This window comes from Anopheles funestus, chromosome 3RL (genome assembly GCF_943734845.2).
Source record: "Anopheles funestus chromosome 3RL, idAnoFuneDA-416_04, whole genome shotgun sequence".
NCBI lineage: Eukaryota > Metazoa > Arthropoda > Insecta > Diptera > Culicidae > Anopheles > Anopheles funestus.
Genome location: NC_064599.1, coordinates 40,833,732 through 40,859,841, shown reverse-complemented (window position 1 = coordinate 40,859,841; position 26,110 = coordinate 40,833,732). Strand labels below are relative to the sequence as shown.

Sequence of the window (26,110 nt, the reverse complement as noted above, 5' to 3'; positions counted from 1 at the left end):
GCGTCCTTCCTGGGTGTTCTCTTGATATTCGAAATAATGAACCACTCGAAGAGTGACTCGCGGATTTTAGCTCAATTGGCAGTAATTTCAATTATGGAGACGAAGAAGAATTATGGAGCAGAAAAGAGACGAAGAAGACTCTTCATTTAACTCATCTACCGGTCTGTGATTGGTAGTAGTGTGAAACAAACTGCTATTAGAAGAAGATCTTCAATCATAATCTATGATCACATGTGCAAAGGTATCCTTGTGAAATACTAAAACAATTGTCTGTGATGGCATAAGACAATTTCTGTCTACCTGTCTTTCGGATGATATCAAAAAAGCCATTTCTGGTAAGTGTTTTGACGGGTGTTTTTTTATTTTTGATGGGTAGCTCGTCGGTATTAATGCTGTGTTATTACTGAGTGGATCGCAAGCTAGTTTCCAGTTGTGCATAAAAAATCCCACCGACAATACTCGTGTTCAAATTTAAACTGTAATGCACAGTGTTCACCAGTTCACAGTGCACAGTCCGAACCTAAAGAAAAGATGATTCTTTTATGTTTGATAGCGTTTCTACACATTAATTGATAGTGAGAGTATAATTTCTTCATTGCCTTCCTATAAGCAATGTAATTAGTTAGTGTATGGCATTTCAGAGTGCATCAGTGTCACACTTGCGGTCCAATCATGATCTCACACTCCACCTAAAAACGTCAGCTGTTTCGGTTGCTGTCAAAATAGTCCACTCGTAAACAAATCGAAGCAACTTTTCGTGCGCAATAGCACCTGTAATCCTCAAAAACTCATACACGGGCACAGGCACGCTCATTAGAAAAGGCAACCGATACGACGATGGGTAGTACATTAGTTTACCTGCGCTCGATTTATTAAATTTGGCCTCGACCTTGCGTTTTTATTATTGGTGAAATCGACGAACGAACGTACCTATATCGTCCGACAAGGTAAGCATAGAGAGAGGCGCATTCAGAAGAGACGTGTCGGTGGCAAACGTTTACGTAAACACGTACGCCCTGTGGTGAAGCCTTTTTTCCTTTCAAGTTGTGCCGTTTGTTTACATGTGGTTCTCTGGGACAGAAAACCGGCTGTCTCTTATGTCACACCGAGGGGTGTTGTTGTCGTCTTGATTTGAATGGCGTGTGAAAATAGACTCGGCTGTGCTATTAATAGCGACGCACATGGTGAAATTGTTGTGGTGTTGTTGTGTTTGTAGCAAACGCGTCAAATTATCTAAAATAAGTGTCTGCCGCTGTCACGAAAGTACACTGGTCGGTACTGTAAATAGGAAGAATATATTTTAATAACCATTATTGGGAAGGGTACTCACGTTCCGTCGTTATTTGATTCGTTTTAGGATGAAAGATGCATAACCTTGAAGTGGTGGTTACATGGACGGTGGACGTGCCAGGCGCCTAATGAAGGCCACCTAAGCCACCTGATAGTGTAAAGGCGCACACGTAAGAGACATTGTAGTCATATAAAAAACAAAGCACTCATCAAACTAAGCGCTCGGAATCGATGATGAACAAAAGCTTGCACCGAGAGTGGAGAAAACGAGCAACGAGTGCACGATTGCACCTTGAAACGTGAGCCGATAAGGGTGAAGGTGACAAATCTCCTTCCCATCCAACGAAAACAAACCAAATGAAGCGAACTCGGTAAATCCGACAGAGGAATGGAAGTTTCGGCAGTGCTCTGTCGCTGCTGTTTTAGCGTCCTTACGAAACTAACGTTGTGCAGCGGGTGCGGTGGTGTGGTTATGGCGATGGTTACAAAAACAACAACAGTAGCAGCAACAGCAGTATCTAAATTCTAACCTCGCAAATCGAGCTACGGCGACTACAGCGACTAAGACGAACGTGAAAAAGAAGGTGGTGATGATATAACAATCTCATTTTTCGGGTTACACACGTTGTGCACACTGTGTGAAAGTTGTTTGGTGCTCCAGACATATGTTGTTCGGTGCTCTGAAAGGAACGTGTCCACACGAATTAGGAAGTGTAACTTACATCTGCCTGTGTGCGTGTGTGGGAACAGAAGAATTCTAACCGAAAAAGGGCAGCGAAAGGAAACCATTACCGCCGTACACGCAACTGTTACTATACTAGCTGCGTAATGGAAACGCAATGGTGAATTCGTCTAGCAAGTGCACTATTGTTTTGAAATGTGGCTATACGTTGCCGTTTGAATATTACTGATCAAGCGTGTGTGTATGTCCGTGATTTCCGCTGTTTAGCGCTCGTTGCGTAGCAACGTACGAAAGGAGAGGCATTCACACAAAAGATAGAAAGAGAGTGTATGTATCATGGATCGGGACAAAAACGATACGGCATCGAACTCGGGCATCGCAGGAGGCTTTGCTGGGTGCATAACGCGATTCATCTGTCAGCCGTTGGATGTGCTGAAGATCCGCTTCCAGCTGCAAGTAGAACCGCTCAGCGAACAGCATGTTACCTCGAAGTATCGCACCATCGCACAATCGACCCGGCTAGTGTATCGCGAAGAAGGTCTCCGTGCCTTCTGGAAGGGTCACAATCCGGCACAGGTGCTATCGATCATTTACGGCGTGGCGCAGTTTTCGTCGTATGAACGATTTAACCATCTGTTGCGAACGGTCGACACTTTTGAGCGGCATCAGAGTGGTCGAAACTTTGTATGCGGTGCGCTAAGCGGTACGTTTGCTACCGTAATTACGCTACCACTCGATGTCGTCCGCACACGGCTGATCTCACAAGACCCAGGCCGAGGGTATCGCAGCTCGGTTCAGGGACTGAAGCTCATCTACACGTACGAAGGCGTTCGTGGACTCTACCGAGGGCTGGGCCCGAGCGTCCTCCAGATTGCACCACTAACCGGTGGACAGTTTATGTTCTACAACATCTTCGGCAGCATGTTCCGGCAGTATTTCAATATCAGCGCCAACGAGACGTTACCGGCGATTGAGTTGTTCATCTGCGGTGGGTTGGCAGGGCTGTGTACGAAACTGCTGGTTTATCCGCTGGATCTCGCCAAAAAGCGGTTACAGATACAGGGCTTCGCCAAAAGCCGCCAAACGTATGGGCGACACTTTGTTTGTGATAACATGTTCAACTGTCTGTACAATATCGCAAAGCAGGAGGGCATGATCGGGCTGTACAAGGGTCTCTATCCTGCACTGTTGAAGGCGTGTTTTATGTCCGCGTTTTACTTTGCGATCTACGACGAAATGGTGCTTATTCTGAACCACTGATAGTAGGTGATCGTGGAAGCGCGTCTGCGATTTCCATCCCAATGGCAGCTCTCACAGGGATAAAGTTCTTCGAACGCCTTTCCGGTGGCATTGCAAGTGAATACGTTTTCTTATGTTCAAACAAACACCCCACCCCTCCCCCCCTCCGTCATACGCTTGTCTTCCAGTCGCCAAGTGCTCAGACAGGTGTTTACATCAAAACACGGGTAATGCAAGGCAAACAGGAATCCACATACCCCTCCAGAAGATGTGAATTGAACGCAGGAGGGATGGGATAAAGTAGTATAGATCCAGTGAAATGCGTAACGTTCCATATCACACTTGACTTGCAAAGTTATAAACACTTTGTCCAATGATTTGTTTCCAATTTTAGGAGGTTCGATATGAAAAGGAAAAACAGAATGTTACCGGTCAAAAAATTAAAAGGCCTACTCATAAGGAACTCATTTGAAACAAACAATGCTTTGCTACAGTATCGAATAATGCAACTTGCTTCATCACGAATCCTATCCAGAATGGATATAGTTTAGCTAGATGTTAAGACAAGAAAAAGCACACATACACACACACACACGCCGCAAATGCCTAATATGTCGCTTAATCGGAGTAGTGCGGCAGTGTGAATCAGACACATCGGCAATGAACGGAGATGTACTTAATTTTGTACTGCTCAAATATTGAGATTGCTTTAGTTCCTAATGTCTCATAGTTACGGTATAACATGTGACGATTTCTCTTTGTTTAAATTTACGCAGTCCGTTGTATTCAGCGAGTAAGCAATGAACTCAGGAAAACGTTTACGTTACAATTAGATATTTAGTGTCGTTCATTCAGGCAGATTAAATGGCTAAATACGCATGAGAGAGTATACGTTGGTTTGTGTTTTGCAATTTATCCAATTTTTTTGTTTAGTGCTTTAATTTTGGCAAGTATGGAAATGTAAAAAATGTTTTTCTTCTTCTACTTCTTTTTCTCACTTTTCGGGATATCTGGTTTAGGCACACATTATCGCGCTTTACGAGTACAATAGCCAAACACGAATTTCGTTAGCAAAAGAACAGTTCATTACACTATACGCACAACACCCTCAAATTGTACATGCCACATACACAAACAATTAGTAGATGGAATTATAAATGTTGCGCTTTCTGTGCGCGCCCGCGGCCTGTATGCCCAAGTAAGATTGCAGACATGGAATATGAAATATTAGATAAGTATTTAAAACACGGTTTTATTTGTAGATTAAACGAAGGCGAAATTTGTAAAAAAAGCAAAGTGATGCAATGAAATAGGAAAAATGTATGTGTATACTTAACGACAACGGTTTGAAAAAGACTAGATACAGTTGGAGAACGACAATAAAGCGACATTATATTACAGTCAATATATTGGCAATGTAGGGCGACACTTCTTCCCTCACATGCGCAAACTTTACCGTGAACACAATAGTCAATTGCTTTGCGTACAGCGTCGGAGGATAGGAAGAGTTTGTGGTGCAGTTCTGTTCACGACTACCTAAGATGGGGCCAACACTTTATATTGAGTTTTTTATTTATCTACATTAATTGCGTGAATAAAACAACAACAAAGCTCCTTTTAATATTTTCCTTCACTTGTTTTGTGCCAGCTGACGAACCCTAACTCAAAGGAACAGGTTGATGATTTTCTAAAAAAAAAACTGTTAATCGTATTGCTATTAGACACAGATAAATGGTCGATATTGTAGGTCAGTCGGTAGAGTGGAAATTATTCTTCCTCACTTTCCATGCGTTAACTGTTCTGTCGGTTGAAATAAACGGGATAGATATACGGGATTGGTTATCCATGAGCCAGCTTTTCAGTAGATTTGGCGAAAGTTGGTTTCTTAAGGGCTAGTAAAACACAACATCGCCGTGAAGCATTGGAAAATTACTAACGGCCGATTCTGGGTAGTTATGACTGCACACACATACAGTTAAAAGTGAAACAAAGGTAAACAATATCCTAACAGAGAACGAACGAAGTGAAAATAAAACCAATAATCAGAAAATACAATCTTATCCTGTACAATGTTTTATTATGGTTTATAATCAAACGTATAAACTTAATCATTGAACACACACATCCCTGTCTCATTCAATTTACGCTTTCTCTCTCTCTCTCTCTCTCTCTCTCGCTGTCTCTCTGTCATACAAACAACAATTGGTATGTTTTTGCTATGTTTTCAACAATGTTGTATTTATTTCACTGTTGCTTTCCCTGTCAGTACGGAAGTTGATCCTCGTATTTCGCTCCCTCGTATCCTTTTAACAAGACAAAATATACATCCTAAGGATTAGTGTCGTAAAGCAGTTAAACACAGAACTTTTTCTTCTTCTTCTCTGTATTTCAATTTCAATCGTTGTCTTGTATCACTCTAGCAATCGGTTGAATTCACCATCAGGTTATCATCCTCGATTACCTTCACATCCAATTCGACATTGGTTTACCATCCGAAACACAGCATATAACTAGAAACAATGTTGTTTTTTTTCATTCTATTGAAATGGGGTTTTAAGCATAAACAAGAAAGTTAAGGGGAAATAGATAATGGATGGTAAAGAATCATATTATCCGATTTTCCTTTACGTCACACTAGTCGCATAGGTCTATCATTTCAATTCTTCTATCATATTGTTGCGGCTGGCTGTATTGTATTTTTTTCTTCATCTAATGTTCTGGCCTATTTTGAACCAGATTACTGAGGGGAACGGTGAAGTGAAAGTCTCTCTACGAGCTAGTATGCACAAGTTCACTGGAGAAGAAATCGTACGTGGATGATTTAAAAAGATTAAACGGCCACTATAGTAACAAGCGGTTCGCTTGTTAGTCGTACTAACCGCTTTCTATTTGAACTATTCGTCAGTTGTATCTACACCTTCATAATAACGCGCATTGTGATGATAGGGTTTGATGCTGATCCATCAGCTCAGTTGGCAAAGGAGTTTAACAAATGCACCAACATGAGAACGTTTTTTTGTACCGAACAGTTATTTTGGTGACGGAGTTATGGTGCTTCACCATTATTTCACACGCTTTGTTCTAGTTGCGAGGAGAAGCGCACGAACAGTGCTACTAGTGCATCGGAATGTAAATATCTTTGGAACGGTTTTTTGCTCGCGATATCCTACTACACGATGGCTGTTTTCACCAGGCAGGACTGCGAATGGTTTCCTATCGAACCGTCCAAGCTGTCGAGATCGAGTGCCGTATCAATCATGGTGGATTCCTGAAGCAATCGCATCCGACTTGCACTCGGTGAAATAAACATCGACGATTCGCCGTGGCCGTTGTTGTTGTGGTGGACCGACGACGGACCGCCATTACTAGCGATTACATTAGTCGTCGACAGGGATGCTATTGCCGGCGTGATAGTGATGGGTACCGTGCCACCGGAACTGTTTGATGTTTGCTGTATGATTACATTCGGATCGAGCGTTTTGATGACGTTTTTCATCTCGATCGTAGTAATCATTGTTTGCGGCTGCTTTTGATGTGGTTGTTGCTGTGGCAATGCAACAGTCCCTCCATGACTTGCTGAGGGTGGTGGTTGCATTTTCGTCATCGTGCTTATGTTTTTCGCCGTGGTAAAAGAGCTCGAAAGGACTGGATCGTCGAGATCGAGATCGTTGCTGATAAACGAAGAACTGAGCAACTGTGATGGGTCGTTTAGTGCTAGATGGTGGTGATGGGCGTGGTGTGAATGTCGTTGTTGCATGGCTGTTCCATTCCCCGTAGGAACAGTGGACAGGTCAGGAACGGCAGGACCTCCGGCACCGGTGACATTCGAGTATACATGTTGATAACCAACTGGACCAACGGACGCCGTGGTAACGTCTACCCCGGAAACATTGCTACTCCCTACACTGGCCCGTTTAGGAGATAGTAGACCTACCGCCGATCCGGACGGAGAAATTTCTGCCGGTGGCACATTGCTGTACACATTCTCGTGCCCACTAACGCTGCACACCATCATAAGTTCGCTAACGTTGATGATTTCGTCTGCACTTTGTATTTTGTCGCACTCGCTCATCATCATGTTCGAATGATGATAATTGAGCTTTCCCTGTTGACCACTCGTTGGGCCATTATTCGCACCGTTCGTTAACGATTCGCGAAACAGGTTCGTATAGCTGCCCGTTAACTTATTGCTGGATTCATCCGACGGTAGACCCACGGCTCTTGTTTCCAACTCCATACCGTCTTCGTCGAGTAGGACAGTTGTGGTCGTGGTATCGATATGGTCTTGGCCGACATTACCTCCAACGGCACCAACAGACAACATGGAAACATTGCCAGTCGTTGAAAGGGGCGCTTCATTTTCTACTAGATGGGCCACACTGTTTGATTTATCTGCGTATGGAAAGAAATGAGAAAACAAAAACAAATTAACGGATTAATAAGTAAATGCTTTCTATTAGTAATAGTAGTATTTTGCGAGTAATCTAATCAGTAAAGATAAGTTAAACAGATGAAGTAACAAACTCTAACGTAAAGTACGGACTCTTGACAAAGTAGCGTTGCAAGAGTTATAAATAGCAAACAGAAAAGGTTGGAAGAAGAAAAGGAAACAAAGGAAGATGCATGCCCAAACAGCAACAAATTTCAGTTCTCAGGCTTGATTTATTGCCAAATCGTAAAACGACAACCGTAATAGTGTTAAAACGCAACGAATACAAGAATTTTATAAAGTTATATATCTACAACGGTTTCAACTACAGAAAAAGAAAATAATTAAATACAAATAAAATGAGAAAAAAACAACGTATTACTACACACAGCTAGGATATGCCGCGTATTTGTGAGGACATTTTAATATCTTATTGTTTACTAATCATAGTTTACAGTTTTTAATTTTAACAATCATTAGTACGTATGTAATGATTGAAGGATTAAGATGAATTCATATTACTGTATGTTATAGTTTGTATTACTGATTTAAAATGTTTTTGTTGTATTTGTGCTGCTTGTGAGACTTTCATATTATGTAGAACTTTGACTATTTTTTTCTATTATGAAGAGATTACACTTATTGCAATTTTCTCATCAGCACTGACTGAGTAACTTTTATTCGTTCCCAAACCTATTCGCTCAAAATAACAATTTATGTGCTAAAAATTAAACTGAAATAAACGCAATTATTGGATTAGTTAAAAATTCTAAAAAGTTTAAAAAAACTTTGTCTTGCACAAAATATCAAAGAAACAGTACGAAAAGCTCTACATCATTATCATAACAGCACAAAGAGTGAAGGAAATCAAGCCGAACAAAACAAACACAAGATGTTATTCGACTTAGAAAAACAGGAGTACAGGTGAGCTAAAAATATACAAAATTATCGCACTAAAAACAAAAATGCAAACGGAATCATAGACAGAGTAAATGGTAGATACTAAAAACGAATCTGCAACTGGAAACTTTGGAACAAAAAGAGATAAAACAAATGTAGAAAACGAGGAGGATCATATTTGTAATTGAATCGATTTGGAATTGTTTCATAAAAGGAACGTGACACTCACCGATACCCAACGCAACACGCAAAACACTGATAACGGCACCGGTTAGTAAATTATGGCTCAGGACAAAGTGAGAGTGCGAAAGTAAAGAAGAATGATTGGCTTGAGAATGCTTGGTTCCAATTGTGCTCTAGCAAAATGAATCTCAACCAATTGCTAAGTGAAGACGTGTAGTACTGTACTTTTGCTTTGCTGATATTGGCTATAGAAAATTCTTTAATCGTGTTTTGTGTATTTCGAAACATTACTAGGTATATCTTTTTAAAAAGATTTGTTTTACTTATTGATGCACTTTTCGCAACATGATTGATTGTTATTGTTATGTTTGTTTGTTTCATTTTGTCTACTACCATCAGATGAGACTATAAATAGGTCATTTGTTTTCGTTTCAGTTATTTTTTTAATCGCATTTCAGTTTGTTCAATGTTTTTATAACATATTCTTTTCAACGTTCGAAACAGTGTTAAGGAAGGATTCGTCTTAATCTGTACTGTGTTCTGTCTATTAACAGATATTAACCTGCTTCTTTAGTAGATTCTGATCGAAATGAGTAATTAAAGATATTTACGTTGACAACAAATCTGTATATGCAAGAAATTAAGTAAACAAATGTTTATAAGCTATTTGTAGATAGTATTCATTAGTGACATTGCTTATTGATCTAATTCATTCACTGTAGAAAAATGTTTTAACTTTCGAACAAAATGTTTTTTTTTAAATGCCCTGAAATAAAATCAACAACAGTACCGACTTGTGTAGCTGGAAGAACTTGTAACAATGGTCAGGTTTTCACATGTTCCTTTAGAAGGAATTTTCATAAATCTAATAATTTATGTATTAGCTGTATTCGCTTTTTTACCACACGATACTGTCTTGCACATTTAAAAAGCGTGATGAACCTTTGGTTTTCGTATCACAAATATACAATAACTGTGTGTGTGTATTTTTTTTTAATTTTTTCCCTTCAAGAACAAACGCATTACATGTCCTACAAATTTGAATCCTGTTCAATTTTTTTTTATAATTATTTGTTGTATCATTTGCTAATAAAAATACTACTTGCGCAACATAATAAACCAAAAAGGATATAAAATAAAGGATATAAATTACGACGAATGTGAAGAAACAAATCATCAATATGACCTTAATTAGCCTTAATGATAATTTGACGAAAGTATGTGTGTGTGTTTCTCATTAGCGAACAAAGCAATACAGTAAAACAAAGCGAAAGTAACAAAGGATCACTCCCTCTAACGTTATACTACTTCATGTTTCGGGAACAAAAAAAACAGTAACAATCTTTTGCCATCGCTTCACAAACAAACAAATTATTTAACGTCTTTTCGAGCATGAAATAAGAACTATTATTTGCTAATATTATGCAGATTGTTAGAATGTTCGAACGACTGATACATTTTTAGGATTTTTGTAATTTTTTCATCACATTTTCTTAGGCTTAAGAATATTATTGCAACTTTTTGGCTTTGATTTGATAAAAGATGAATAGTTTTATATTGATTATGATTTGATCTGGATACACAAAACCAAAGTTATTCCTTTCTTCCTCGTTTTAGAGAGAACTAAACATATAAATATTCATATTTGAACATATAAACGGCTAATATATTCATTTTTATAAAATTTGCTTCATCTCGAGAGTTTATTCATCTAAGATGATCAAATAATAGAAAATAATTTGCAATTGTAAAATAAAACATCAACTAATCAAACTTTCAACTCAATTACATTATTTAACAAAAAAGTCAGTTTTTGTCCACACAAAAACAACAGTTTACCGGTGATACAAAATCCAACAGCAAATTATAGGAAAATTATCAGTGCATTCGCTAAAACACACTGAAGAGCAAAACATGTAATAGCCAAACAAAAAAAACCCTTTCACAATGAAGCTGTTGGAAAAAAGGATCAATTTTTATCTTTCCATTTATTACAGTAACACAGCAGAGTGTGATTTTTGCACGACTGGTTGTTTAAGAGGTGTATGATCAATTGTAAATGAGGTGGAAAACGGAGGCGGAGAGCGTTATGTGAAATTATAAAAAATTACAAAACTAAAAATGTAGTATATGCTAGGTTTCGTTCGTAGCATCCTCATGTATTGAGTTGAGATCGAAATTGTTAAACTGATACTCGAAAACGTTTGAGAAGCGTTGCTTGTCGCTTCCGCCACGCCGCTGTACGTACGGACTATTATTACCGGTATTGTTTCCCATTCCTCCTCCTCCTCCTACTCCGCCTCCTATAGTACCACCTGTTCCTTGTTCTCCCATGCCACTTCCGCCAACTCCACTTCCACCACCATCACTGCCATTCATGCCATTCGTACATTCAACATACGGTGTACTGCTGCCACCGAGTGTGCTGGCCGCACTGAGCATGCTGCTCCGATTGCTCGACGAAACGCACGTGTTCGCACTCCAGAAACTGGGACTAAATTGGCTAAATGAAAGAGCCGGTGATACGGGGTTGGTTCCTGCCCCTTGGTGACCAAATGTTGTTGGACCGGCCAAGGGCGATTGTAGTGCCAATGGTGGTGTAGGCGATTGTGATGATTTCATTTGATAAGATGGCTTACGGTAAAATTTGGTATATCCTCCATTTTGCTGCTGATGGTGTCTGTGGCGGTGATAACCTCCGTTAGTGTGTTGTTTGCCTGCTCCGCTTGGTTTCGAGTGTAGCATTGGATCTAACTCACTGCTGCAGCTTGGACTGCCACAGCGGATCGTCCTCGGACTGTTAGGGCAGGTGTGGGGGGTAACATTTGGTCGTTGCTGCTGCTGGTGATCAGAGAGTGTAGTGATCGTATCGTAACTTGCCAGATATGATCCAGATCCTGAACCGGATGGCAGTAGATTACCTCGACAGCGTCGATCGAGCGATGAGGTAGCGGAGGACGTTGAATTAGACGATATGGTAGCGGTCGAAGCGGAGGTGGATGAAGAACCTCCTGACGACGACGACGAGGCTGACGAATCTTTTAACATTAAACCGTTACTGTAAGGAATCACGATTGGCGCAGGAGTTGCCGCTGGATTGAAGTGATTGTTTAAGCTGTTCGTACTACTATCAGGTACATTACCCAAACAGTACGGGCCCGAATTGTAAGTACCACTACTGCCGTACATCGTTTGCTTACCATCCTCCAGCGGATGATGCTGATATATTGGAAATTGCAAATCATGAGATGATTTGCGAATACCGATCGCACGATTCCGATGGTAAGGATAGCGCGGTAGCGTCATGTTCAAGCTCATCATATGCAGCGGTTGCGTTTTTTGCTGAAGCAATTGCTGCTGGGAAACACTGCTGCCCCCAATCGGGGTTAAAGGATGTTGGGGCTGCTGTGTGTTGTGAAGAAATTCAGATTGGCTTTTTAGTAGCGGCATCGGACCACCACCAATACCACCACTCAGCAGCACCGTGGAGGGAGATATTCCACCACCGAGTGATGACCCAAGCAGCTGACTCTGATCGCTGTAGCAATACGTGCTACCAGCACCATTACCAATGTTTGTCCCACTAGCACTATACTTTGACTGTGGTGCGAAGTATTTGAAATTCGTTGGAATCGGAACTGGTGAGTCGGAAAAATGATTTGCCGGTAACAGCGATTGCAATGATACCGCAGCAGCACAGGTGGAAAGATCGAACCCGGTGGGATCGATTGACGTTCGATCGAATGTCGCATAGTTGTTCACATTGTTCGGGATGTTCGTAGTGGGCGTGGAGGATGGCAACAGTTGGCGTTGTTGGTGGTTGTGGCGATTGCGGAAGGATGCGTTGTTAGAGGACGAGTGGTTGATGGTATTGTTGTTGGAAGTGTTATGCGAGTGATTTAGATTGAGAAGATTGCATTTCACAGAATGGTGGTACAGATGTGGTTGTTGCGGTTGTTTTGGCGAAAGGTTCACGTAAGATAAGGATAAATTATTATATTGTGGTGTAGATTGTGATGAAAGTTGCAGATGGTTCAGTGTTGGAGTATGGTTGTTTAAATTCGTTTTAGTCGTAGTATTAGCAGCACTAGCAGAGGTTGCTGCTGATGCATAGTTCGAGTTAGTTACATTCAGATGGTTTAGGTTAGTGAAAGCACTGTTGCTGACTGAAGAAGCCGGTGATGTCGACTTACCATTTTGTAAGTTATCGTAGCTGCGCTGCCGGTACACACCATTTCCGCCTACACCTGCTCCATTAGTAGCGTTTTGCATTTCAGGCTAAAATATGAAAATTAAATAAACGGTTCAAATTAGATTCTTAATAATGTTTTTGATTAATGTAGCCAGATGCTAAACAATGCGCGTGTAGAAAGTGTAGTAATGCAGTAAGAGATTAACTGCTTTTTAATTTCCTGAATATCTAAATATTTCGATCGACTTTTTGGATGGGATTTGATCCCCAGTTCTGTCGTGTGGACTGGCGCCGTTTATCACATACACCACCGAGCCGCCCCGGAACATTATTTATATTTTCTATTTCTTTTTAAGTTAAAAATAAATGTATATGGTTTGACAAATTGCAGAATTTATATCAAAACCGAAAAAAGTTTAAAAGTAGTTAATATATGCAAATACGACGAAATGTCTTTATATTCGAATAAACAAATAATTTAAATATTTAACAATTAAAGCGCATCAGCGCTAACGAGAGTGCAAACTAAGATGTACAAGTCGTACAATTGGGTGGAATGTTTTAACTTACATCCAAACTGTAATGTTTGTTCAGTGTGTCCATTCCTGGCTGCATTACAACCAACGGTATAGCACCATTGATTTTAAATGTCGCCTGCATTTGCGTCCGATACTCGTCCGTAACAACACCGCGCCTAAAACAAATCGGAAAAGCCAATGAAAAAACCCTAGCTACTCTGCTAAAAGACACCGATGAACGTCGTCTTACCGATCAATCAGCGATGGTGTTATTGGGCCGCACAGTATGTGGAAACAGTTTAAGCAAATGTTGCCCTGCGAATACGGGTTTATTGCCTGTTGGCCACCCTTTGAGCTGAATGAACCTTTTATCTGTGAAAATAACAATAAGGAAACGAATTATAGTATAAAAGTACTTAACAAAAAAAGCGGTTGTATGTATTGGGGGTGAAGCTCTTTAGGTACCTACATCTTCATTCGTTGTTTGATCACTCGTAGTAAGATAAGTGTGAAATCCAGCCAACCCGATAACAGACCACACCGAACAGAAACAAATTATCGCTATTATCACACTGGAAGGAGTCCGCTTGACGACGTCAATGAACTGGGTATCTTCCTTTAATACTGTTTAAAGGGTTTGAGAGTTTGCAAATGGAATGGAAAACATAATTAGCTATGAACATTCGGCCTGATTGTGTGTAAGGATACGTACACATTACTATGTGAGTCGTTGTGCAAGAAAATATGAATACTGCTAGAAACGCTAACGAAACAATAAACATGTAGAAGAACCGATAGTTTCGTTTACCAACGCAGTTGCCCACCTGCAAACGATACAAAAATGTGGAAGAAACAAACGTAAATACTTCCAACGAGATGTGCATGCCGGTTAGACACGGTGTACTGTACACTGTATACGCACCCATGGACAGTGATGATCGAATCGATCAACGCAATTATCACATAAGCTGCAGTGGGAGGCCCGCGGTGGCCGGAAGATTTTGCACGTAAAGCAATACTTGAGCTTCACCGTTTGTCCTTTCACGAAGACCTCCTTCGTGCGGGGCGGTGGCCGATAGGTGGGACTGTTGAGCGAGTTCGGCACCTCGATCTGCTTCTCAATGTAAGCCGCCTCGTCCTGTGACGCACGCGGAATGATTCCCGGGTCGCTGAAAGCCGTCCGAAACAGGGAGCTTAGCGTGAAAATGAACAGTATACCACCGATGATAGGAATTGCTGGAGTGATTCGTTGTGCCAGAAATGGGCAGCTGTAAGCAGAGCAAACGTAAGAGAAACGTAACATTTCCTTGGCTAAAGATACACATCTAGGGAAAACTTACTCGAACACGAAAAATAATCCACTCGTAGCGGTAATCAGTATAACCGTGAAATAAAACACACCCGAGTTTGGCGCCGTCATCAAATATCCGTCGCAGAAGAATTTGTTCCGACCGGCAAAGATTTCCCATTTTTTTGTCACCTTCTGACTTGGTGCCATTTTCTACGTTTTAATTCGGAATTTTGTCTTCTACGTTGCGTTACTATTGCCAGAGGTCCTATAGTTCCTTCTTACAGCTGTCTCTACCATAGAAGATGGAATAGTCCTGGTTTTTGTATCACCTTTACACAACCATATCATAACAGTGTGTTTGATGATCAGGTCAAGACGTTGCTAAGCAAAAGTTGTTTGTGAGCATAGCAATCGTGATCTGCTGCAGAATGATCAATTGTCAATATATTTTCCTGATACTAATAAATGTGCTTTCTTTTTTCAGCGGAATCTGACGTTTGTTGATTATGGTTCCTTTCATCAGAGTCCTTGACGAGCATGTTCAAGCAACGATAGATTACACTACATTTCTGTAATAAAAAAAGAAGAAAAAAGAAAAATTAAAACACACAGCCCTACGACGACACAACTCACCATCGCCCTACGACGGCGTGTGCCCTTTCGATGAATATTAGATAATATTTAATCGCTGCCAATAGAATAAAATCAATCAACAATGGGATGATGGTGTATATTTGTTTTTCTTTTTAGTGTTCCTCTATCCCACTGCCGCGCTAATTTCTATGCCACTACAAATTCAAACGGGTTATTTTAAGCTTAACCCTTCTGTGCAATACTACATTGTATGAGTATGTTTAGTGTCGTTTTTTTAATATACGTTTATGACAACTACTCTCTTGTATTTTTATAAGTAACCTCTTCATGATAACACAATGGAAGGGAAATTTACAAAAATTAAGTAATTTCGTCCAACTACATAAATTGGTGTTTTTTTTCAAAAACATTTTTACATTATCGCACAGCATAACATCTTAAAGTTTTTCTTAGCTTATTGATTTCTACATTCTTTTTTCAATGCTTTGCGCCAATTTTCAGATGCACAGATGACGAAATTGAACAAAATAAATCATTTAGTAGTTGTTTGATGCTGCAGATGGCCTAATAAGTAAATAAACATTGGAATCGTTGCACGACCAACGTGTGTTGTTTTCGTTAGGGTTCGAATGGTCATATGCCGAATGTGAACGCAAAACCAATTAATGCACGATATAGGCTAATCGAAAGGATCAATATTGGATGCATAGTACAGTCATTTGGCTTTCCTTCTGCTATCCATAATACGATGTCATTTCGGCAGTTTCTCATATTAGACATAAACGCACACGCATTTGTTTGCCGCAATGTCCAGCACCAAAATTGAACACTGCTTGCGGTAACTAATCTCGACCAATTTGCCATCAGTAACAGTACAAGAGGCCCTAAAACAGCGCCGGAAAGCCGAAAATTAAGAAGTAAAATGTTGCAACGTATTAGAAAAATATGAAACTAAGAGTGTTGAATGAAAGTATGATCTGTAAAAAGTACTTATGATTTGCTGATTTTTCGATTCGTTGTTGATAATTTATGTTACACCTGTTTTGATCTTGTATCCACAGTTTTAAAATTGAGAGATTGATTGTTGAACGAACAAATTATTAAAATATTCTTTTCTATAGAGCGTTACGATATGATTTAACATCATTGTTGACAAAAGCAACGTCGATGACGATTGACAGGAGGATGACAGCCGTGCGCGTGAAACGAGCCCGAGTTACCAAACCCGAGTGCGCCTGCCGGTATGCACTCAGGAAGATGAGTGCTATGTCGATGACCGACGGGCGAAGGCGATGACCGAGGCGATGAGCGGGCGCGAACGACAAATCGTCTTTTGTAGCGAAAAAACATCCGACAGAGGAAGACGTTAAATTTTTTAATTTTTTTTTTTTTTTCTGCTTCTGCTTTAAAACAATTTGTAAAAGTAATAAAAGGAACAATATTAAAAAGCGCGAACTCCTATTCGGATTATTTGTTGCCCTGTTGCGTTTGCAACATTTTAAAAAATTTAACACAATTTACCCAGTTCGGTAGCCTTCTTGTGTCCTTACGAGTGGAAGCTATTTGCCACACATACGATAGAAGTACGGACAATTTCATTCTTGAGGAAAGTCGGAAGAAATTACAATCGCGTTTTCTGTGCGTAGTGTGCGTTGCTGGTTACCGCGATTCGAGTGATTATAAGATTCCTGAGGAAATTCGGAACATTTACTAATCGCGGAACGCTCGTGAAAACGGACAAAAATGGAGACTTCAACGATGGAGAACCAACAGCCTTGCACGATCTGTAATGCTGTTACGACCGATAAAATGGTCGCGTGCGACGCTTGCAACGACTGGTTCCACCTCGGGTGCGTAAACGAGGATGAAACCGTGTTTAATCGCGAGTGGCTGTGCAGGGTTTGTAAACCAAACCCAAACGAGGAAAGTATAGCAGCGTCCCCGGCGGTTGGAAGCCAGCCAGCCACGATGAAGGAGATCAGCCGGCTGTTCGAAGAGATCAAGGCGTGCATGGAAAAGTGTAACGCCCCGCAGAGCAGCAGTTCGATCGACGAAACGTGCGACGCGTGCAACCAATCCAGCAGGGGTGTGATGGTGAAATGTGATGAGTGTGCACGGAAGATCCATCTAACGTGCATCGAAAACGACGAAACCACGCATGGAAGAGGATGGAAGTGCTCCAAGTGCGCGTCTCAACCGGTGCCCATTCAGTCTAGTACGATCGTCACTATAATGGAGAGACTGTCGGCCATGGAACGAAAGATGGAGACGAACCGCAGTAGAGTTGAACCACGGGCGGCGTATGGATTTCCGCACCCTTGTTCTACCGTGTACGACCACACTCACTTCACCAGCGAAGGAGAGCTGACGCGGAGCCAGGCTTCCGCAAGAAAGGTAGTAAGTGGTAAGCTGCCTATATTTTCAGGTGATCCCGATGAATGGGATATGTTTTTCGCATCATTTGAGGAATCAACCCGGCTTTGCGGCTATAGTGATGGGGAAAATATGCAACGCTTGCGAGAAGCGTTGAAAGGCCACGCGTTGAAGGCCGTGAAGCGCCGTCTCTACTACGGAGACAACCTGCCTGAGGTTCTCGAGACGCTGAAAACAATGTACGGTCGACCAGAGCTCGTTATCGGCACGCTTCTCGATAAAATCCGCCATGCACCGTTACCTAAAATGGAGAAGCTAGAAACTCTAGTTGAATATGGGCTCGAAGTAGAGGAAATCTGTGCAACAGTCAGGAAAAGTGGCGTGGAAAACACGTATGATGGTCCTCTGCTCGAGGAATTAGTAGCTCGCCTCCCAGCGGTACTTCGTCTGAACTGGGGTATGCACTGCGAAACCCTTCCGAGCATCACTCTGGCACAGTTTGCGCAATGGATGACGAAGGTGAGAAACGGAGCGTTAAGAGTAAGTCCTAGATCCACTTTGCGCGAGGAAAAGCGGGTCCTGAAACACGTCAACGTTCACTCGCAAAATCCAACAACGACTCAGCCTCGACAGAAGGTTGTGGTGACGAGTCCAGCTCAAGCTGAATCGAGCCAAGGTGGTTCGAGAAAATGTGCGTGCGATGAAGAGTGCAACCGTCTGACTGAATGTGATGCATTCCTGCGCATGAGTGCAGAGAATCGCTGGAAGTACGTCACAGAGCATCACGTGTGTAAGTGCTGCCTACGACGACATCAAAGCCAGTGCCGACTACAGCAATCCTGCGGAAAGGTAGGATGCTCGAAAAAACACCACACACTTCTCCACAGCTACCACAACGAAGAACGGAGTTCCAAGTACGAGACGAATAATTCTCATTCTGCAGACACGCATCGTGAGGTGTTACTCCGATACGTTCCTGTTACGCTACGAGCCCCTGGCCAAGAAGTGAACGTGATCGCGCTGTTAGATGAAGGATCGTCGGTGAGCCTGATGGAACACGCCCTAGCCAAGAAGCTCGGCATAAGCGATAAGCCGAAACCTCTTTGCCTTAGCTGGACCGGAGGCCAGCACCGCGACGAGCCGGAGTCGATTGAGGTCAGCATCAACATTTCGGGCATTCGAGAACAAGATCGTCAGTTTGAGGTCCCAGCAATTCGCACTGTCCGTAGTTTAGGGTTGCCTACTCAGAGCCTTGATATGGACCAGTTTGGGGGAAAATATCAGCATCTGTCCCAGTTGCCAATACCATCGTTCGAAACTGCTGCACCACGGATTTTATTAGGTATGGATAACTACCATCTAACCCGTCCTCTTAAAACCGTAGAAGGCTACATCGATGAACCTGTCGCCACGAAAACGCGCCTCGGGTGGGTGGTATCCGGACGATGCGACGGACAGAGACACATTCCAAGGAGACCCGAAGTCATATCATCGCACCGAGCGCGGCTTTGTGATTGCCGTGATATCGAGGTAAGAATCGATAATGCTTTAAAGGGCAGCTTTTCTTTAGAAGAACCTCGGGGTGTATTCCACGAGGTCATCCGGTCCAAAGAAGATGAACGAGCCTTGGAACTGCTAAGGAAGAAAACAAAGCTAACGGAGGGTAGATACACTACGGGGCTATTATGGCACTATGACGACACAGCTCTTCCAAAAAACCGATCCCTAGCATTGAAAAGAATGGAATGCCTCGAGCGGAAGATGAATAGGGACAAAAAACTCAGAGACGTCATGAATACAAAGATGAAGGAATATGTAGCAAAGGGCTACATCCGCCTGCTAACCCCTGCAGAGAAGCTTTCGAACCATCCACGGGCATGGTATCTACCCATATTCCCTGTGTTCAATCCGAACAAGCCAAATAAAGTTCGTATCGTGTGGGACGCGGCTGCCACGTTTCGGGGACATTCGTTAAACTCAGCACTCTCCACGGGGCCAGACCTTCTCGCTCCTCTGTCTAGTGTCCTGCAACGTTTTCGGGAACGAAGAATAGCGATCGCAGCGGATATCTCTGAGATGTATCACCAGGTCTGTATCAACGACGAAGACCTTCAAAGCCAACGCTTTCTTTGGAAATGGAGTAACGAGCAAGCCGAACCGGATGAGTACATTATGCTGCGAATGACATTCGGAGCATCCTGCTCGCCAAGCTGTGCTCAATATGTGAAGAACGTCAACGCGAATCGATTCAGAGAACAATACCCCGAAGCAGCGAAATGCATAACAAATGACCACTACGTCGATGATATGTTGGCCAGTGTGGAAGATGTGGAAGAGGCCATCAAATTGGCGCAAGACGTTACCTTCATTCACTCGCAAGGAGGATTCCCTCTCCATAATTGGATGTCCAACTCGACGCAAGTACTCCAAGCTGTCGACAGCAGTACGCAACACCAAAAAGACCTCACTTTAGAGCCCAGTTCAACACCAAATAAGGTTCTAGGCATGTGGTGGGACTCGCAAAGTGATACCTTTTGCTTCAAAACCCCGGCATCGGTACATACCTTCCTAGATAGTAAGACAGTGCCCACCAAGCGTCAACTACTAAGCTTGCTTATGTCGATATACGACCCGTTAGGACTAATTGCGGGTTTCTTGTTTTTCCTCAAAATAATCTTGCAAGAAGTTTGGAGAGCAGGAATAGATTGGGACCAAACGATTCCACCGGCTCAGTATGAAAAGTGGAGAAGTTGGTCTAAATGTTTACCGGAACTCGAAGGCATTTCAATCCCACGATGCTATCGGCGACAAATCGAACTCGACAATAATAATCTACAGCTTCATATTTTTGTAGATGCAGGGATTGATGGATTCGCCGCAGTCGCCTACTTCCGTTACGAACAAAAGGGAAACATCGAGGTCGCCCTCGTCGGTGGAAAAACAAGAGTGGCGCCTCTTAAGTACGTGTCAGTCCCGAGATTAGAGCTTCAAGCCGCCGTATTGGGCACTCGCTTAGCACATGCCGTAAAGAAAGCCCATCGTCAGGAGGTTAGAAGTACGTGGTTCTGGACCGACTCAAAAGATGTAATCTGCTGGCTGCGATCCGACCATAGAAGATACAGTACCTTCGTGGCACATCGAGTAGGAGAAATCTTAGAAGAGACCGACGTGAATGAGTGGCACTGGATATCAACTCATTTCAACGTAGCCGACGAAGCTACTAAGTGGTCCAAGCTCAACACACACATAACGGCAAGCCAGTGGTTTGCTGGACCAGCGTTCTTATCTTCCTCAGAAGACAGCTGGAATACCGAGTCAGTTCCGGTATCAACTACTGAAGAGGAACGAAAAATTGTCAACACTCACGTTGCCAGCTGTGTAATAATCGATTTCGAACGTTTCTCCCGATGGAAGCGTTTGTTAAGATCGGTTGGTTATGTAGGCCGTTTTCTCCATAACAGTCGACGACCGTTGGCCCGGCAAACTGGACCATTAACAGCTCGAGAACTGCAACTAGCCGAACGAATCATAATCAAAGAAGTGCAGCGCAACACGTACCCTGAGGAATATCGCTTGCTCACAGACCAGACCACCATCACCGCTTCAAAGAAACTGCCTCGCAACAGCCCTCTGGTGAAACGCAGTCCGTATATGGACCCGGATGGATTGTTACGAGTCAGGGGAAGAATCGACGCATGCAGTCAAGTAGGTCACGATACCAAACGACCCATCATCCTACCGAAGGCTGGAAAAGTCACCGATCTTATCGTGGACGATTATCACCGACGGTACAGGCATCAAAATCACCAGACAGTCATCAATGAGGTACGACAAAAATATGACGTTCCTGCTTTAAGAATGGCCTGTCATAGGGTGAGAACCAATTGCCAATTTTGTAGAGTGAGGAAAGCCGCCGTATGCGAACCCATGATGGGAGATCTACCAGTCTCTCGATTATCCCCCTTCTCACGCCCGTTTAGCTACACCGGAATCGACTATTTTGGGCCATTCATCGTAGTAGATGGACGCAAGACACAAAAGCGGTGGGGAGTATTGTTTACCTGCCTCACGGTGCGCGCGATACACATCGAAACAGTTCCCTCATTGTCGACCAGTTCGTGCATCCTAGCGATACGAAACTTCATCGCTCGTCGCGGAACGCCAGTCGAAATCTTGTCAGATAGAGGGACTAATTTTGTCGGTGCAAGTCGTGAACTTCGAGAGGCCCTAAAAGAGGTAAACGTGAATGAGATGATCGAAACGATGGGCTTACCGGACACAAAATGGAGCTTCAATCCGCCAGCGGCACCGCATTTCGGGGGGGCATGGGAGCGACTAGTTCGGACGGTAAAACAAACTCTACGCAATATCGAGTTTACGAGGCAACCGACGGACGCTATATTGAACAGCTGGCTGATCGAAGTCGAGCACATCGTGAACGCTCGTCCGTTGACGGATGTGCCAGTTGATAGTGAGGAAGATGCCCCAATAACACCTAATCACCTTCTTTTAGGGTCGTCGGCTGGAGTAAAACCCTTCGTTACACTTGACGACTCACCAGATACGATACGCAACAATTGGAAAACGTCGCAAATCTACGCCAACATGTTTTGGCGAAAATGGGTAGCAGCCTACCTTCCTACCCTTACCCGAAGGACGAGGTGGTACCAGCCACGTGAACCACTGAAAGAAGGAGACGTAGTCCTGATCATCGACGAAAATCTGCCACGAGGTTGTTGGCCCAAAGGTCGGATAATCCGCGCGATACAATCCAAAGACGGAGCAGTTCGGCGAGTACATGTGCGTTTGGCAACCGGAAAAACATGCGAACGACCGGCTGTTAAAGTAGCAGCTATCGACATCGACCAACGAGGAAGTGTTTCAACAAGCTGAAACACTGGGGGCCAGTGTTGACAAAAGCAACGTCGATGACGATTGACAGGAGGATGACAGCCGTGCGCGTGAAACGAGCCCGAGTTACCAAACCCGAGTGCGCCTGCCGGTATGCACTCAGGAAGATGAGTGCTATGTCGATGACCGACGGGCGAAGGCGATGACCGAGGCGATGAGCGGGCGCGAACGACAAATCGTCTTTTGTAGCGAAAAAACATCCGACAGAGGAAGACGTTAAATTTTTTAATTTTTTTTTTTTTTTCTGCTTCTGCTTTAAAACAATTTGTAAAAGTAATAAAAGGAACAATATTAAAAAGCGCGAACTCCTATTCGGATTATTTGTTGCCCTGTTGCGTTTGCAACAATCATTGTTGATAGGTGTGTCAATATGTACTAAATTGAAGACTGCGATAATGGGTTTGGCATGACATGTTCAAATTAGAATATCTAGCTGAAACAGATGGAAGGTGGCTACACATTGGGCATTAGCTACGTGAAAAACTTGGCAGCTTTACGGGAAGAAGCACGTGCTTATATTCGACACCTATCGCTAATTACACGGTTTTGTCATTGCATTGCAAATACATTCCACCACATCTCGCGTGAGCTTCCCTACAAGGCAGAGCAGTAGCATTTTCGGACATACTATTTATATACATTTTCTTTTCCAAAGTACCTACGTATCTGAACGAAGCGTATTGTTCTCTGTGCGCCAACCTAATTGACGTTTGTTGATGGGGTCCTGTTCAAACAAAGGAGGCACATTAGAACTCAAAAACTGCAACTGGCCATGTTTTGCCGATAAAGATCGATTGGTCTTTTGAACCGATGGGAAACGATAAAACAAATACTAGATATTTGGGCTGTTATCTTAAAACATTACTCATCATTTTTGGGCAATAACATGAATGTAGGCAACTCAAAAACATATTCACGGGTGTGATAACGATAATGCCACAAAAATCGAGCACAGTAATTTATTAATTACTTCGCACTACCCGTGCAGAAGTTTCGCATCATGGGTTCCGAAATAGTCCGGCATGATAAGGTATTTTTTACTTTCATTTTTATTTGGATTAGATATCCGTATTGATAACCATATGTCAATAATCCGACGTTACCGATTAAACGTGGCGTACGTGATTCGTGGAATGTGCAGTTTAGTAAACATGTGGGCTCTAGTTCCTAATTTACTTTTGATAATGAACGATAACTAAGAAAAGCAAGCCATTTTGAAAATATGTAATAACGCCCGCAAGAAATAGAAAATATGATAGTGACTGTCGTCTTCAACTATCTTCATAAAGAAGTATGGCCCAATGGTTTTCCATTTACTTCGACACTACAACAGGGAGGAAACTCAATTTTGCCCTAGTTTTTGCAATAGGCACAAGGATCACACAAGAACCGGGTCACACAGTTTCCTGCATGGGGTTAAGTCTCATAGCAACCTATTTAGCAAGATGGTTCAAAAGTCGGCGTACGCCCGAACAACAGAATGGAGAATGATTTTTTATCATCATCACAATAATAATAATCTTCGAACCATTGCAATCAGAACTAAACAATGACATTGTACATGAAAACAAAATTTATAATTCATAGCATAGAATAGAAACATTACTGTACCAAAGGGAGCTAAACGTGTGTGTTGTATTTTACACAGTTTGCGTGCAATCCCGTACTAGCTCTCTACTAGTACTGCGTAGAAATGGAAAATAAAACGAAATGAAAAAAACAACAACACAAGGTTATACATACTAGGTAATCGATATAACTAAGCATTGCAGTTGATTTCGAGATAATACAACAAATTGATGAAAGAAGAGGATAGCAACAATAACATAGCATTGTATTATGACTCATGGAAGCATGCAAATAGGTAAACACATCAATAAAGGTAGGTCAGATCAATGATATCTGAGGCCAAATGGTATTGTGCTGTTCGATGGTATTCGTTAATGTTGCGATGCGAATATGTATGACTTACCAGTTAGCAAGTCCGAAAATAAGCAGTGCAGAATAAAAATGAAGAAAGCAGGATGGCGAACGTATGCACACAACACACGGCAAGACGATTCAACTACGCTTTCCACTACACAAATGCCGCAGCATGCTTTGAACAGGATTCAACATCCGACACGGCCTACTGCGAACAGTCTGCATCACAAACCGCCGGATGCGGCTCGTTCAATCAGCGAACTGCAAATACATTCTATTTGACGGTCGTCATCACTCATCACTGGCACTGTCGAGGCTTGCTAGACGTGTTTTCACGTAAACCGGATAGGACCTGGTTAAACTTCGGAATCTTTCATGCCTTTTCACTTCCCTTCTCGGTATTGTGCCGTGGGAGCTTTATTCACAATCTGTCAAAAAGCCTATGCACTTTATTGCACAAAATGTAGAAAGAAAAACCTTTGTAAAAAATGATCGCGAAATAAAAAATGTTCAAACTAACTAATCGTCAAATGAAGAGCAAGCTAGTCATCAAAGTTAGGCAGAAAACGCAACGCTATTTGATAAATATACTGGCAATTTAAACACTAGAAAACTGTGTACGCAGTGGAACAAAAAGGGGTCGTGATTCGATAGGAATTTGCAGCAACAGCTTATTTTATCACTCGTAAAACGCACCCGTCACGACACGCGTATTGACCTTCGATACACAACTTTGCACCTTCTCTTTTGTTTTCCGACACCACCACTACCGCCCACGATTCCACTTCGGTGCCACTAAACGGTGGAAACGCATTATTTCTTCATAAATATAGCGAATAAATCACAGGGTCAAAAAGACACAACACAACAACAGCAAAAATCGTACATAATCACCCTGACGAACACGTACGTTCACGCACTAAAAGCGAAACACCGCGTCGTGATGTAGTGGCACAGGTTGCAGATTGCTTGGATTCTACATTTGGATACTGTGAGAAACCTTAAAGCGTCGTATGCTCACGGTGTTCTACTTATTGTTATTACCCCTCGAGATGTACAAGAAGTGTAGTGCGCTGAGGTACGGACGATGGACGCTTCCGTAACTTCAATATTGTACACTGTTTTCCATTGCCGCCGTGGAAACGCACAAGGCGAAAGTGGCAATACATCGATATGGATTACGAAGGAACTTCACGTGTTTGTTGCTTTTATTGCTGCTGCTGGTATTGTTCCCTGGTTCCATTCGATTTGTGCTGCCCACAGTCGCGACGGGCCCAAGGAGACAAAAAGGTTGAACCAACCAATTAATCACCGTAGAACACTGGTTATTGCACCCGTGCACAGACGCGCTCACTAAACCGCACATTCCCGCACATTTTGGCCGTATTTGAACTAGATTCCAGCAGGTAGAAAGCGTCTAGAAAGCAAATTTGTCTGCAATTGTTACCAAATTCTACTGCTGCTTTCGGTTCGCGATCACCATACATGGAAGAGATGATGACAGAACCAATCCTGTTATGTTGCTCACAGTAGGACCATCGTCTGCCTGTAGGAGTGAAAGAGGCAGATAGTTGCCTTCCATGCG

At 42.5% G+C, this 26,110-nt stretch overlaps 2 protein-coding genes across 9 annotated transcripts; one reads left to right on the top strand and one right to left on the bottom strand.

Moving 5' to 3' along the window:
- Nucleotides 1-673: 673 nt before the first annotated feature.
- LOC125768896 (mitochondrial thiamine pyrophosphate carrier-like) lies at nucleotides 674-5,266 on the top strand. 2 transcript variants are annotated; one of them, XM_049437212.1, is made up of 2 exons: nucleotides 674-947; nucleotides 1,358-5,266. In XM_049437212.1, exon 2 carries the CDS (start codon nucleotides 2,309-2,311, stop codon nucleotides 3,230-3,232), a length of 924 nt encoding a protein of 307 aa, XP_049293169.1. In that variant the 5' UTR covers nucleotides 674-947; nucleotides 1,358-2,308; the 3' UTR covers nucleotides 3,233-5,266. The 2 variants fall into 2 exon arrangements, with proteins under 2 accessions (XP_049293169.1, XP_049293170.1); XM_049437213.1 differs by lacking the exon at nucleotides 674-947 and adding an exon at nucleotides 999-1,271.
- A 2-nt stretch (nucleotides 5,267-5,268) lies between these two features.
- Nucleotides 5,269-26,036, bottom strand: LOC125768830 (palmitoyltransferase app). Of its 7 annotated transcripts, none has more exons than XM_049437010.1 (11): nucleotides 25,973-26,036; nucleotides 24,575-24,972; nucleotides 14,774-15,293; nucleotides 14,356-14,701; nucleotides 14,146-14,257; nucleotides 13,903-14,057; nucleotides 13,684-13,805; nucleotides 13,486-13,609; nucleotides 12,917-13,001; nucleotides 10,972-12,361; nucleotides 7,492-7,603 (listed from the first exon to the last, which is right to left on the bottom strand). In XM_049437010.1, the coding sequence occupies exons 3-11, from the start codon at nucleotides 14,929-14,931 to the stop codon at nucleotides 7,600-7,602; spliced, it is 2,496 nt and encodes an 831-aa protein (XP_049292967.1). In that variant the 5' UTR covers nucleotides 14,932-15,293; nucleotides 24,575-24,972; nucleotides 25,973-26,036; the 3' UTR covers nucleotides 7,492-7,599. The 7 variants fall into 7 exon arrangements, with proteins under 7 accessions (XP_049292973.1, XP_049292967.1, XP_049292966.1 ...); XM_049437009.1 differs by lacking the exon at nucleotides 25,973-26,036 and adding an exon at nucleotides 25,827-25,966; XM_049437012.1 differs by lacking the exon at nucleotides 25,973-26,036 and adding an exon at nucleotides 25,838-25,966.
- Nucleotides 26,037-26,110: the final 74 nt, after the last annotated feature.

What these genes read in the sequence shown, in the direction of transcription:
- LOC125768896 (XM_049437212.1), top strand. Translation starts at nt 2,309, where the DNA reads ATGGATCGGGACAAAAACGATACGGCATCGAACTCGGGCATCGCAGGA.
- LOC125768830 (XM_049437010.1), bottom strand. Translation starts at nt 14,931, where the DNA reads ATGGCACCAAGTCAGAAGGTGACAAAAAAATGGGAAATCTTTGCCGGT. An exon ending in GGATTATTTTTCGTGTTCGA is followed by an intron (nt 14,702 to 14,773) that starts GTAAGTTTTCCC and finishes CTCTGCTTACAG; the next exon opens with CTGCCCATTTCTGGCACAAC. An exon ending in ATCAAACAACGAATGAAGAT is followed by an intron (nt 13,806 to 13,902) that starts GTAGGTACCTAA and finishes TTATTTTCACAG; the next exon opens with ATAAAAGGTTCATTCAGCTC.